The following is a 13,534-nucleotide window of genomic DNA, read 5'->3' as shown; positions in this document are numbered from 1 at the left end:
AATTTTCTCCCCTACAAAAGATTACTAAGAGCTTGTGCTCACCCAAAATGTACAGAAGGGTTGTACCAAGATGGGAGTAAAGATGTGGGAATAAATATTTGTGGTAAGCTTGCCTTGTACTGAATTCCCAAATTATGCGCATGAGATATACTGTGAAAAAACATTATCCCTGGAGAAAAAGAATTTGAAATAAAACCTTGTGTACCGTAAGTACTGGCTTGTTCTCAGTTTGCTGGGATGGAATGAGGACACTATCACCCCCCACACCAGCATAAAACTCCAAAATACTTGCAAGGAACCAAAAAGAGCCTTTTCTAAGCAACTTCAATATTTTTTCTTAAATCAAGGGGGGGAAATAAAAGGAAAGGCTTCCTTGATGAACAAGTATGACATAAAACATAGCTGAAGTATGGAGTTCCTCACCTTTCGGTTGGAAAAAAGTAGCTGATGGATTAAGCATTTACTTGTCATTATGCCTCAAGACAAAAGAAGGAGTCTCTTGTAACTTTGGAGTATTCTAAATTCATTCATGCACAGAATCTGTTACACTGACCTTTGGAAAAATGCTATTACAACTCTGTCACATTACTAAATGACAATAAGAATTCAAGTCATAACCATGAAGAAAAAAACTCAGAAATCACATTCAATGGTGTACAATTGTGATATTTATCCAAGTGGTTTTAAATACCCACCACCTGATTCAGAGAAAGAAATGTCCCTTCTTCCTTCAAACAGTCTGATCAACACTGAAGAAACCCACTCTGGAGATTTCAGGCATAGCCAGTGTCAAACCTGTAATTCCTGAGTAAACTCATACAGAAGATAACCAAAAGCAGACTACCCACTCATCTAACTGAGGGCAACACCCTAAACACTGCACAATCAGGATCTAGGTCAAAACATGGGGAAAAACGGTTACTAACCTGTTCTGTCACTGCTGTTCTTTCAGATGTTACATATGTCCATTCCACGTCAGGTCTGCACAACCCCAGTGTTGGAGATTTTTCCCTTAGCGGTACCCGTCGGGGCATTACATTTGCGTTCTCTGCTGTCTTGTGGTACCAAGGTAATCTCGGCACATTGGTATAAAGGGCAGAATCATCCCAGACCCACCAGACAGACATTAATAATGAGAAGGAGAGTGGGTCACGGAATGGGCCTGAAGCCTCCTTTTGTCTTTGGAACCAGGAAGTAGTGTGAACAGAAACCCTACGCTCACTGAAGAGAGGTAGCCTCTTCTATAGCTCCCACATGGAGAAGAGACTGTACTTCATGGAAGAGGACAGAGGAAGTTGGATAACCTACTGGAAAAAACAGGGGATGGAAAGACTGGTATGTCCTTGACAAGGCAGGCAAACAGACTTGGATTTCCAGTCTGTCTTGAATAACCCACCAAAGAAGAAAACTGAGGAGGAGATGCTCTTCTCCTGGGGCTTTTTCCTCATTTGCTAGAGTGGTCAGGTTGCCTTGGTGGGAAAGACAGGCATCTCGGCAGAGACTGAGGGAGGAATTGCTTTGTTTAAGGGAAAGGAGCATAAATTCCTAATGATTTTAATATGGTCTTTGAACCTTTGAGACTGTAGAGCATCTCATCCATCTTGTACAAGAGTGTAGAACCACTGAAATGGAGGATCCTGGATCGTCTGCTGGACCTCTATTGTGGGAAACCAGCAGACTGATGTCAAACATCTGCACACAGACATGGCAGATGCCATGACTCTGGATGCTGAATCTGCCCCATTCAAGGATGTTCGCAGAGAGATCCGAGCCATCAGACTGCCTTCATCTAAAACTGCCCAGAACGCCTGTTTGGCATCCTCTGCCAACTTGTCTGAGAACTTAAGCATATTGGCCCACAGTGAGAAGTTGTATCCAGCCTTGAGAAGGGACATGGTACTGTGTCTTGGTTCTCCTAGCTCTTGAAGGCAGAGAGGATATTTGCCATAATGATTTCACAGGCTCTAAGATGGCACCATTGATATGTAGAGCCACTCTAGAAGGCCCTGCCAAACCCACAATGCCTATCAGCTTGTGAGAACCCTCCTGGCCATCTCAATGGAAATATCAAGAGAGGCAGCTACTTTCTTTAAGATCTTGATAAGCCCTGTAGTCATCCTGGAACAGGTGAGGAATCCCAGGGTAACCACAGTCTCATCAGGTGATAAGGAGGAAGAATGCAAAGAAGGTTGAGGCTGATCCTCCGGTAGTACAGTAGGTGGAAGTTCTGAAGCCTGAGTCAGGCCTTGAAAGTCTTGCTCAGTACATCTGCCAGGACAAAGGTTCCCAAACTATTCTTATTACATAGCCCCTTCCATATTTACCAGCTGCCCATGTACCTCTGCCCTTATCATCACTGATACTTTGTGTGTATATCTGTATTTAGGCATCTGTCCATATTTCACTGTTACATACAGATATAGTTACAATGTGACATATACAACCAGAAAAAAACCCTACATTTTGAGCTCAGTTAGCCTGGACAGTTGTTGAGCAACTAAACCCGTGATGTATGGAGATTGGAGGGGAGGGCACCATATGTCAATATGAATATCTGTGTTCTCATTGGTATATCTTGAAGTAAATTAACTACACTATTTTATATAATAAATTCCCAGAGTTTTAAAGCTTCATCTGAGCCTATTGTGAAAATGCAATAAATAAAATAATAAAATCCACCTTTACACAATTTCTCCCATGTACCGCCCCCAAGAGGTCTTGCATACCCCCAGGGGTACACATGACAGTTTGGGAACCCCTGTGCTAGGAGATCTGAAAGGTTGAGGAATTGGGAGGCATGTCCCACAGTTTTCAGAAAGGTCATGGGTATGGCACAGGACCCCAGCCACAACTACTCCAATGGTCCCTGTCTCTAGAACTCTGGTGGGTACTGATAATGGAATTCCCATGATAAAGGCAAAAGGACATTGTCATCGTCTACCCCACGAGCAAGAGGCATAATACTCTACCTCAGACCCAGAATAGCCTGATCATCGTGGTGTTGTGCCAAGGTCCAGGGGTGTTGTTCTGGAGACATAAGCAGCAGGGACAGCATGATGGGTTCAACCCTGGACTGGATCAGTCAAGAAAGCACTGGATTCTCTGAAGATCCAGTGCCCCATGGTACCAAGGGCTGATCATGACTCTGATGTAAATAAGTAGCCGGCGCTTGAGGATCCACCGGAAGCCAGCTGGCTTGTCTCATGGGCCATTGGAGAGTCCAGCACAGAGATATTTCTGGTGCTGTTGTTGCGCCAAAATAGTTGGCGCCATATTGGGCATCTCAACGACCCAGCTGTCAGAGCTGACAACCTCTGATAAGAACAGGTTGGTACCAGGGAGTGTCTTGTCCCAGAGGATGCTTTACCTTGTCCTCCTGATTGTTTACTGGGGGATGGTACTGGTGGACCCTGATTTTCGAGCAGAGTTTGGTTTTGGCTCCTTCAATGAATAATGATCTGACTTTTTTGTGCTTCTTTCTCAGCACTGGAGAAGGAGATTGGTGCTGACTTTCAGAAGGGCGGTCTTCACTAATGACAAAGTATCCAGTGCCCACCCTAATAGGGAAGGTTATGGGGTGGTCATGGTGGCCCTCATGGGCGTGTGATGCAGTCTCATCTTTCTGTCCTCTCTGTCCATGGTTTGAACTCCTTGCAAGTCTGGCAGTGGTCTGGAATGTGACTCCTGAGGCACTTCAGGCAGGTGGAATGAAGGTCACTCGCTGGGGTAGATCTCTTTCAGTTGGCACAAGGCTTAAAACCCAGAGATCGATGCATATTCTGCTACGCTGCAAATAAGAGGGAACTGATGGTCCAAGAAAATAAAGAAAACCTACACTAATACTAATGAATACCACTAATTAACTGAATCAACTGAAGAACTGAAATTGCTTTAGTGGAATTGGATGATCGCCTCCTGTCAATGGATAGAGGACAAATATCCATTCTCATCTTCCTAGACCTCTGTGCAGCATTTGATATTAATGACCATGACACATCGCTGTCTCACCTAAGAGAGGTGACAGGAGTCCAGGGCAATGAGCTAAAATGGTATGAGTCCTTCTAGGAGGGATAAACCTTAAGCGCAGCGATGGGAAATTGCAACCTCCACCATTAGTCCCCTCACTTGCAGGGTTCCAGAAGGATCAATTTTCCCACTCCAGTATTTTTCCAACTACATGCAACCACTAGGTGAGCTGGTTAGACAACATGGACTCAAATGCCAGCAATATGTAGATGGCCCACAGCTCTACCTATCCATCACCATGTAATGACTGCACCACTACCACCAACACGACCCAGAGTTTGGATGAAATCAGCTCATGGATGAAGGACACCTGTCTGAGCAAAACAGAGGTGATATTGGTGGGATAGAGGAAAATATTTTGAGGAGCTTGCAGCCATGGTGTAGTCTCCTTGAAATGCATGTTCACATCCACAACTGGTCAATTCAGTCTGTAGTCTAGGAGTACTGTTGGATTCATTTAATTGAAACGGAGCGCTCACACCACTACAGCCATGAGTTATGCTTCAGCAACTGGGAAACAGCAACTAGTTCAAAACTTTTGCTGGGGAGATGCAGCACACACAGGTTACTATGACCACATAGTATCTATCCTTCACTCTCTACAGTGGCTTCCCATAGAATTTTGAATCAAGTTTAAGGTCTCAAAGCATTCTATGAGCTGGGCTCAGTACCTAAAAGCCATTTTAAAGCTCCAAGACAGAGCTCCTCTGGCACAGTGAAATTCAACAGTAAGAGTAAAGATCATCTGTTCAGGACACAACCATTTTCAGGCAGTCTGAGACTGTGAAATGAACTCCCTCAGGAACGAAGAACTATCACAAACTTCATCACTTTCTGCTCAAAGTGCAAGGCACATTTCTTTGACCTTGCCTTCCCTAATATAAACACATTGCAACAGATATATTTAACCAAAACACACCTACCACACCAAGACACTCCACTACTCCACATGCTTCTCCCTCTGGGGTTAGGATGAGAACACAACATGTGGCTAATATGTAATCACATTGCTTAATGTACTATTACAATGTGCTCAGATACTTCAGTGAGAAGTGTGGTATATAAAAAAAACCGATACAGAACAGAATGCCAGTGTTCACAAAGGAAGTGCCAACAAGCTGTGGGCTCAACCATACTCAACTAAAGGCTGTGCATTGTAAACTCCTGATTTAACTTTTTTTTTTTAAGCTGAAAGACAAAAACCCAAACACAGACAAAAATAAGGGCAATGATGTTAAAAACTGTAGGGGAACAAAAGATAATAAAAAAAATATAGGAAAGCTGCAAAAATCCTCAATACATCAAAATAATCCATAACACATTGTACATAATTACAGGTTAATATTCAAATTCTCATAATGCGAACAAACCAAAGTGCCTATAGTCTGTATGTGACTGAAGGAGAGAAAGTCACTGAGCAACCATTAGACACCCAGGTAAACTAAAAGGTAAATGGTACAGTATGTACAATGTTTTCCCTCAAGACTGTGTACATGTGAGTTTGAGAGAGATTTTTGTTAGTGACACCAGGGACATGTTATTTGTTGATGGTATTCAATGGGGAAATGCATTCTGGGTGTTTGAGGACAATGATAAGCCACGACCTTTTAAACCCATTTCAATTTATCAATATATTTGCATACTTGAAATTAACCATTACTCAGAATAGTGATAGAAAAACAAACTAAAATAGGTTGAATCACCGAACATAGATTTTAATTGTGTTAGACAACATTTACAGGTACAAACTGCTGCACCTATATCACAATATTTCACCATGCTCCTTTGTCCCATTTTAAATGCTGTTTCCATTTTGTTTCTTTCTTCTTACGGAGGAAATTTGCACAATACCTCAAGCTAGGAAAACGCCTATTTCCAAAGCAAATGATTCTCCATAAAGAAGACAGAAGATTGTCTTTTGTAATCTTTTGCATATGCCTTTCAATCCATCTATGAATCATGTCATATGAAGCAGGAGCCTTACATTTATGTTGTGACCCAGATTGTTTTAAACAGAGCCTGTTTTTTAATTCTCAGTTGGTGAAGAGCAAGCAGAGGTTTGGCATGCTTAAAAACTCAGACTATTTTACATTAAAATGTCCAAGGAATCACCAAACATAATTTTGCTGAAATTTATTTGCTATTTATCTCTAGCTTTTTTTGTTTTGGCCACCCCCCGCCCCACCGAAATTGGCAACACTTCAATAATGACAATACAGGGCAGTAAACAAGCCATTATTAATTCACTATTGGTTTCACCTAATAGGGAAACAGTGTTTGATTAGAACAAACAATCTAGTGTAGAAAACACTAAGGTAAGCCTTTTTTGCTTAATTTGCTCTATGGGGAAAAATACTGGGGGAACTAATGACCAGGTTGATTTACAAGTATTAGTCTTAAAAGTCTAACTTAAACTTCAGCTCTGTTTAGGTTTGTATTATGCTATCTTTCAGCAATTTCTAATTTAAAATTTAATGTACATTTAATTAGTAATTCGTCAACAAAACACCAATTTCAAATTCTAATAATATCGCTTCTGAAAAAAGGGCCTGACACACAAAACTATGGGGTTTTTTAGGTTAAATCTCTAATATAATTTCTATTTACAAAGAAGATTTCTCTTTCCTAAAAAAACTTGTCTAAAATTAGTTGTTTGAAAAACAAGAGCACAGAATGTAGTATAAGCAGTTAGCTGCAATAAACAACACTGTAAACTTCCAGGACTCCTTCCTCCCCACACATCTCTAGAAAAGATGACACCATGAGAATTTTGGTCTATCATGTTTAAGTCCTTGCTCACTGCTCTGTGAATTTGAACCTTAAGAAAGTGTGTAATTAACATGAAAAACATTTCAGTTGAATTTGCACCATAACTATCACATATACAGTAACTCCTCACTTAAAGTCGTCCCTGTTAACATTGTTACCTTACTGATCAATTAGCGAACATGCTCCTTTAAAGTTGTGCAATGCTCCCTTATAATGTCTTTGGCAGCCGCCTGCTTTGTCCACTGCTTTCAGGAAAAGCATCCTGTTGCAGCTAGCTGGTGGGGGCTTGGAACCAGGGTGGACTGGCAGCCCCCCTATCAGCTTCCCGCTCCCCTAAGTTCCCTGTGCAGCAGCCACCCAGCAGGCTATCAATTGCCAGCAGTTCAGTTGTCCCTCCCCACACTGCCATGTGCTGCTCCTGCCCTCTGCCTTGGAACTGCTCTCCAGAGCCTCCTGCTTGCTGGGGGGGAAGAAAGGGGGGCTAACGTCAGGGTGTCCCCCTCCCCCCTGCTCCTGCACCCCACTTATCCCATCTTCACAGAGCAGGGGGACACACCACAGGGCTCAGGACGGAGGGAGGTTCCTGGCAGCGGCTGCTGTGGTCTCAGCTTGCTGATTAACTTAACAAGGCAGTGTACTTAAGAGTGGGTCAGGTACTTAAAGTGGAAATGCGCATCTCTCGCTCTCTCTCTCCCTCACACACGGTGTGTGTCTCTGTCTGTCATGCTGTCTCCCTGCCCTCCATTCGAGCTGCCTTATAGCGTGAGGCTACATTAACAAGTTAACCCTTCAGGGCTCAACCAATTGCTAGTTCATCATTTAGCAGTAAGGCATTCCCTGGGAAACATCCACCCTCTGACTCCACCACCTCAACCAAGCTTCACAATCATCATTGCTGTGTACAGTATTAAATGGTTTGTTTAAAACTTATAGTGTGTGTGTGTGTATATATGTCTTTTGTCTGGCAAAAAAAAAATTCCCTGGGACCTAACCCCCCCCCCATTTACCTTAATTCTTATGGGGAAACTGGATTCGCTTAACATCGTTTCACTTAAAGTTGCATTTTTCAGAAACATAACTACAACATTAAGTGAGGAGTTACTGTTTTTTTTTTTCTTTTCTTTTTTTGAATAGCTTCTCTTTGTGAAACAGAAGCCTTCAAGCTTACACAGAGCTCTTCTTCAGGTTGCTACACTCAACAGAAACACTGTATTCTGCAAACTGGAGACTGCATTAAACAGGCAATAGATGAGAAACTAAAAAACATCAGTGACTTTACTTGTCTTTTCCTGGATGCCAAATTGCACTGGGAAACAGACCACTGATTGTAGAAGAAGAGCATACAAAAAGCTTCAGAAATCACATGTAACTATAGTGTCTAATATTTTTTATACTGATCCTTATTTAAAATAGGCAATGCTTTCCTAAAACTAAATGAACAGAGGCCATGGAAAATGTGTCACTTGATTTCCTCTCTGGGTCTAACTTCTCCCCCATTCTACTAATATGCTGTACCATCATCAGGCAGTCCAGATTTGTGACCAGGCCTCTGGGGGAAGGCTAGATGAGTATTTTCTAAGCTGTAGAAATACCCAGAAATTAATGAATAATTTCCTCTTACCCTGAGTGCATTGGGTCAGGTAACAGATTTTCTGTTCTGAGTCCTGACCTCTCACTAGTCCATCACTAATGAGAAAAAGCAAGACGTAAGAAGAATAGTGTGGAGGGACAGTAAAGACAGGAATCAGAAGTCAGATAAAGGATTTCCCTCTTCTCCATCTGAAACAATGATTATTCAGGAACCACCAAATGAAATATCTTCTGCTAAATGAAGCATCTACGGAGAAGAACAGACCAAGCTTTGTAATACTCGATGAAAGTGCTGAAAGGACCATACTGCTGGCCTACTGATTTCTTTTGAGATACATGATGATCTTTCAGCCCAAGAAGTTGCCGTTAGAGGCTTTGATTCCCTCTCAGACTTGTACACCTGATGTGATATATGCACTGTTAACATTTGATCCATCTAGCTATTGATGCCATGAACATCCTGTTTCAAAGGCATCTTTGGTGGAAAGGCATGATTTTTTTTTTAATGGAATCAGTGAATTTAAAGATTTATCTTCATTGCTCTGCAGATTGTGCTGTAATATTTTCTTTTGGTTCCTTACATTTGGGTAGAAGGAGAAGACAGCCCCCTGTAAGATATGGAAGAGTATGTTTGCCCGAGTTATAAAAGATTCACATGTGCAGATTACTCTGTCATCATGAAATATGCAGTATAAGACTTGTGTCTGCAAAGAGTGTCTCTCAGATACTCTTCACTATGGTAATGGCACAAGAAAACAGGTTTTTATTGATAATAGGTATAAAGACAAGGTGATTGTTGCTTCAAAATGGATGAGAAGTCAAGAATAGAAAAGCTCAGCGTAAGTGCCATGATTGAAAAATGCTTTTGGTGGTTAATTTGACCAAATAAGTTGCTCTGAAGAAACTGCATACCAAAAAAATATCAGATTTAGAAGAATGTACAGTGATAGAGTGAAGAAATGGCACAGAGTTCAAAAGCCATGTCAAATTATTCATATAAAAAAGTCCAGGATAGTGGAACCTGTGTTTTCTGGGATTGATCTTTTCATATTTGTACCAACAGAAGGACCTCATTGAGATTTTGAGCAGGCCGGTGGATGGGCCAACTGATTCTAACAACACTCATTACCACAGCTAAGTAGCCAAATTTTGGCTAGCATTTTCACTTTGAAACTAAGGTGGCTTGGATTTGTGTGACTGAGAAACCCCTGAGAAAGTAAATCTGGTCTGTAAATATGAATGAAAGCCTTTGTACTAGTTCTATCAGGACTTCAGCAGTGACTAGCAAAATCCTTCTAGCATGTTTGGAGCTATTAGAATTATTGTTCCTTCTTAGCTTTCACTATTCTCCATTACTTTTCCCAGAACTGGAAGAAAAAAGTGTGCGGTAGTTTGCTGGGTGAGCAATGTAGTAGGGCAATGCTATTTTCAGGAGCTTTGGGTTGATCTCCCTTGCGAAGAATTTTCTGGCTTTCCTGTCCTTGCTGGATATGAACAGATCCAGGCAGAAGTGTCTGATGAAATTAAGATGATTTGAAAAACTTTTCTGTTCAAAGTCCATTCTTAGTTTGCAGTTTGGTGGCTCAGCTAGTCAGCTCTCTGATTTATGGGCCCTTTTGATAAACATCCCTTGAGTTTAGGCACATTTCCTCCAGAATAAAATCTGCAGAGCTTCTGCATTTAGTGAGTTATTTTTTCTACCCTGCTGGCTTATGTAAGTTACTGGTAATGGAAGGTAATGCATAGTACTAATCTTTTAAACCAGCTGATTAATGCATTTAGTAACTTCTGACATAGCCTCTCTTTTCCATGGGTAACGTGTTGGTCCAGATGAGATTCTCACCTGAGAGACTGGCATCCTTGTAAGCACTCAGAGGTCAGAAACCACAGTGTACATACTGGTAAATTGAATATGTCCTATTCTGTGTTATTTTATGAATAAGTGGACCTTTGTGACTGAAAGCTGGAGAAGATTGATTAAAACAAGGAAGCAAATTTTGGATACCTGAAGCTTTCCAAAACCCCTTCATCCCAACAACTAATCCTTCCCTCATTCCTTGTGACCTCCACAATACTACTATCTCCCTAATCCTAATCTCTTATCATAGCCTCCAATAGGTAGCATTCCTGGCTGGCTGGCATTCCTATTCTCTTTACCTTAGAAAAGGCTCCTACTCGCTTCGCTTTCTGTACTCATCATGCTCACATTTGTTATTAGTTCTCCAGACTCTGTTGGGCCTTCAAATCAAGTCCCCAATTTAAATACTGTGAAAACTAATAATTGCCCATTACCATTACAGATGAACTACGTATTCCCAGGTGGGTAAACTGCAAATTGAGAGTTAACTGTAGGACTACCAGAACAGCTTGAATGCTCAATTCTATTGTCCTCCTACTAGCCCCTAGATAGAAAATCACAGAAAAACAGGAACTGGATAGTGGGGTTCAGAGGAACAGATAACGGGGAACTAATTAAAGCAGATTTCATGGCCGACTCGTGCTCTTCTGGGAGCCAAGTCTGCTTCTCCCCAGGAATCCTCACCCTCAACCTTGTTGCTGATTTCTTGTGGGCCAGATCTTAAGCATCAGCGGAAGAGCTGCTACATACAGAGAAAGAAAGCAGAAAAGTTGAGGGGAATTAAGGTAAGAGGGAGGAAGGAATACATTAAGAAACACGAGAAAAAGTTAAAATATAAAGATAAATTAAAAGTAGGCTGGTAACTCAGCATTAACTTCATTTAACAAAAGAAGGTCATTGACTAAAAGCATACCAGTCTACTTTATTAGAAAGAAGTTTTTGATTACAGGCCAACTGATCAAGTTTCTCCCAAGAAGAAGAAAATGGAAACTACTTTTACAAATAAAGCACCAGAAATCCATAGTATACATAATGTCAATTCACAAATACTGTAACTTTGTAAGGTTAATTTATTTTAAAAGTATTCATCTGAAAGACTTAAAATGAATGTTTTCTTTGGAATTAACAGTTATTCCTTTAAGACAAAAAGAAAAGGAGTACTTGTGGCACCTTAGAGACTAACCAATTTATTTGAGCATAAGCTTTCGTGAGCTACAGCTCACTTCATCGGATGCATACTGTGGAAAGTGTAGAAGATCTTTTTATACACACAAAGCACGCTTCTACACTACTACAAAGATCTTCTACACTTAAAAAGATCTTCTACACTTTCCACAGTATGCATCCGATGAAGTGAGCTGTAGCTCACGAAAGCTTATGCTCAAATAAATTGGTTAGTCTCTAAGGTGCCACAAGTACTCCTTTTCTTTTTGCGAATACAGACTAACACAGCTGTTACTCTGGATCCTTTAAGACAGGAATGTAAAACATTTATAATTCTGAAGGCCACAACAGTAATTTGAAGGAGTCAAAGGAGATGCCTAGTTTCCACAAATATATATTCCCATACATTTACCTAAAATATAAAATTGACTGCTTTTTACCTTTCTTGATAGATGAAAGGAAATTGCTTATTTGATTAATCAGTAATGAATTTCAGCTGATCATATCTACCCTATTCAACCTGAAGTTATACGGAGAGAGCAGCCATGGGCCGTACTTCACGATATAAGAAGATGTATTTGGACTTCCAGCTACACTTCCAGCACTCTGCTTCCACAAGTGAACTTTCCATTGCACTTCTATTTTTGTGCACTTGAAGCTCATTCTTAACTTTCACATATGCATGTAAAAAGGACTTCAGGGCACACCTGCATCTGTTCGATTGGATAACAGAAAATGTTTGTTTTTTTTTTAAATAAGACCATTCCTTTAACAGAAATTGTTTTAAGTGATCTTTATTTTACTGGAAGGCCATTCCTCCAGAATTACCAGCCTTTTTATTTAGAAGTACTTATTTTTCCTTTTAAATACACTCATATCTTCTACCTTGAATGGAATTATTTCACACTAAAGACTGCTCACCTGGGGAAATGATGTAAAAGAAATTCTTGAACTCATCCATCCAGACTTCTGCAAGCCGTCTGTTATTTTTGTTGATAATCTGTCCTGTGCCTCCTGGAAAAGTATAAGGAGTGGCTTTTCGGAACACATGTCCAACATGTGAACAGGTTACAATTTCCAAAGTGCCCCCGCACTGCCAAATCTGAAAATGATAGAACAGTCATTGCATAATTCAAAGTGGCCACAATTAAGGTGATTTTTAAAGAGTTTTTGTACCTAATGTCTTTTCGAGCTGGAAAAAATTCTGTTGCCCAAAAGTCAAGTGAAAATGTTCGTGTCCTGCTCACTAGAAGAGAATTTAAGAGGCTGCTGGGGGCAGACTGAGTGACATCAGGCACAACAGCACTGAGATGCCAGTCATGGACTGCTAGAGATGAATGGTAGGGCTCAGAGAATGAAGCAAAAAAGAGAAAAATGGAAGCAGCAAAGGTGTTACTTTGTCTAAAAAGTTCCTATTCATGGTGGATAAAAAAAATCAGATTTTTTAAAAATGTAAACTGGATTTTTGTTTCACTGAAGTACTTTTTTTTTAAAATAAACCTAATTAAATGTGAAATTATGACAACCTGTGCTAAGACCTAAACTCACTAATATCTATTAAAATAATTTAAATTAAATAAAATATTCAAGCAGTACACATTTCCTGCTGAAGATTTAAAGAAAGTCAAGCCACACTGAACTGGTGAAATGAACTGGCTTAACACCTGGAACTAGATTTTACTGAAGTGCTAAACCAGCTTTTGACAGCAATAACCTTCTCCAGATGCAGAGACAACATTTTCTTCATTTTAAATTTATTCAACTAGTTCAGTTCAATGATTAGTTCATACAAAGTTGAGAAACAGACTGGGAGTTGAAAAAGCAGGAAAGCTTGTTTTCCACTTCAAATCTATTGGGGGGGAGGGAGGGAGGGAAAGTGTTGAGAGGATGAAATCCACTAGTTCTAAAATCCTGAAATACATGACGACCAGAAACAAATCAGTTCATTTTCCTAACTACTGATAATACTTCCTGTTTTATAAATCCGTTTTAAATGCAAAGCATGTTTTGAGAAACTTTTTCTTATGCATCCATCGCAATCAAGGTAGTTTTATTTAACTAATAATTTTAAAATGCTGGGTTTTGTATATTTTTAATTGAATTCCGAACTCTGTCCTAATGCAGCTT

At 40.4% G+C, this 13,534-nt stretch overlaps 1 protein-coding gene across 3 annotated transcripts in view; it reads right to left on the bottom strand.

Moving 5' to 3' along the window:
* GALNT1 (polypeptide N-acetylgalactosaminyltransferase 1) overlaps positions 1-13,534 on the bottom strand; it is a 192,932-nt gene that overhangs the window by 38,237 nt on the left and 141,161 nt on the right. For all 3 annotated transcript variants that reach the window (XM_074945204.1, XM_074945203.1, XM_074945205.1), the window contains one exon: positions 12,329-12,509. In XM_074945204.1, coding sequence (XP_074801305.1) covers positions 12,329-12,509 — 181 coding nt within the window. The remainder of the gene's footprint in view (positions 1-12,328; positions 12,510-13,534) is intronic.

This window comes from Natator depressus, chromosome 2, assembly GCF_965152275.1.
Source record: "Natator depressus isolate rNatDep1 chromosome 2, rNatDep2.hap1, whole genome shotgun sequence".
Classification (NCBI taxonomy): domain Eukaryota; kingdom Metazoa; phylum Chordata; order Testudines; family Cheloniidae; genus Natator; species Natator depressus.
Note: the sequence above shows the minus strand (reverse complement) of the source record. Positions and strands in the feature narration are given on the sequence as shown.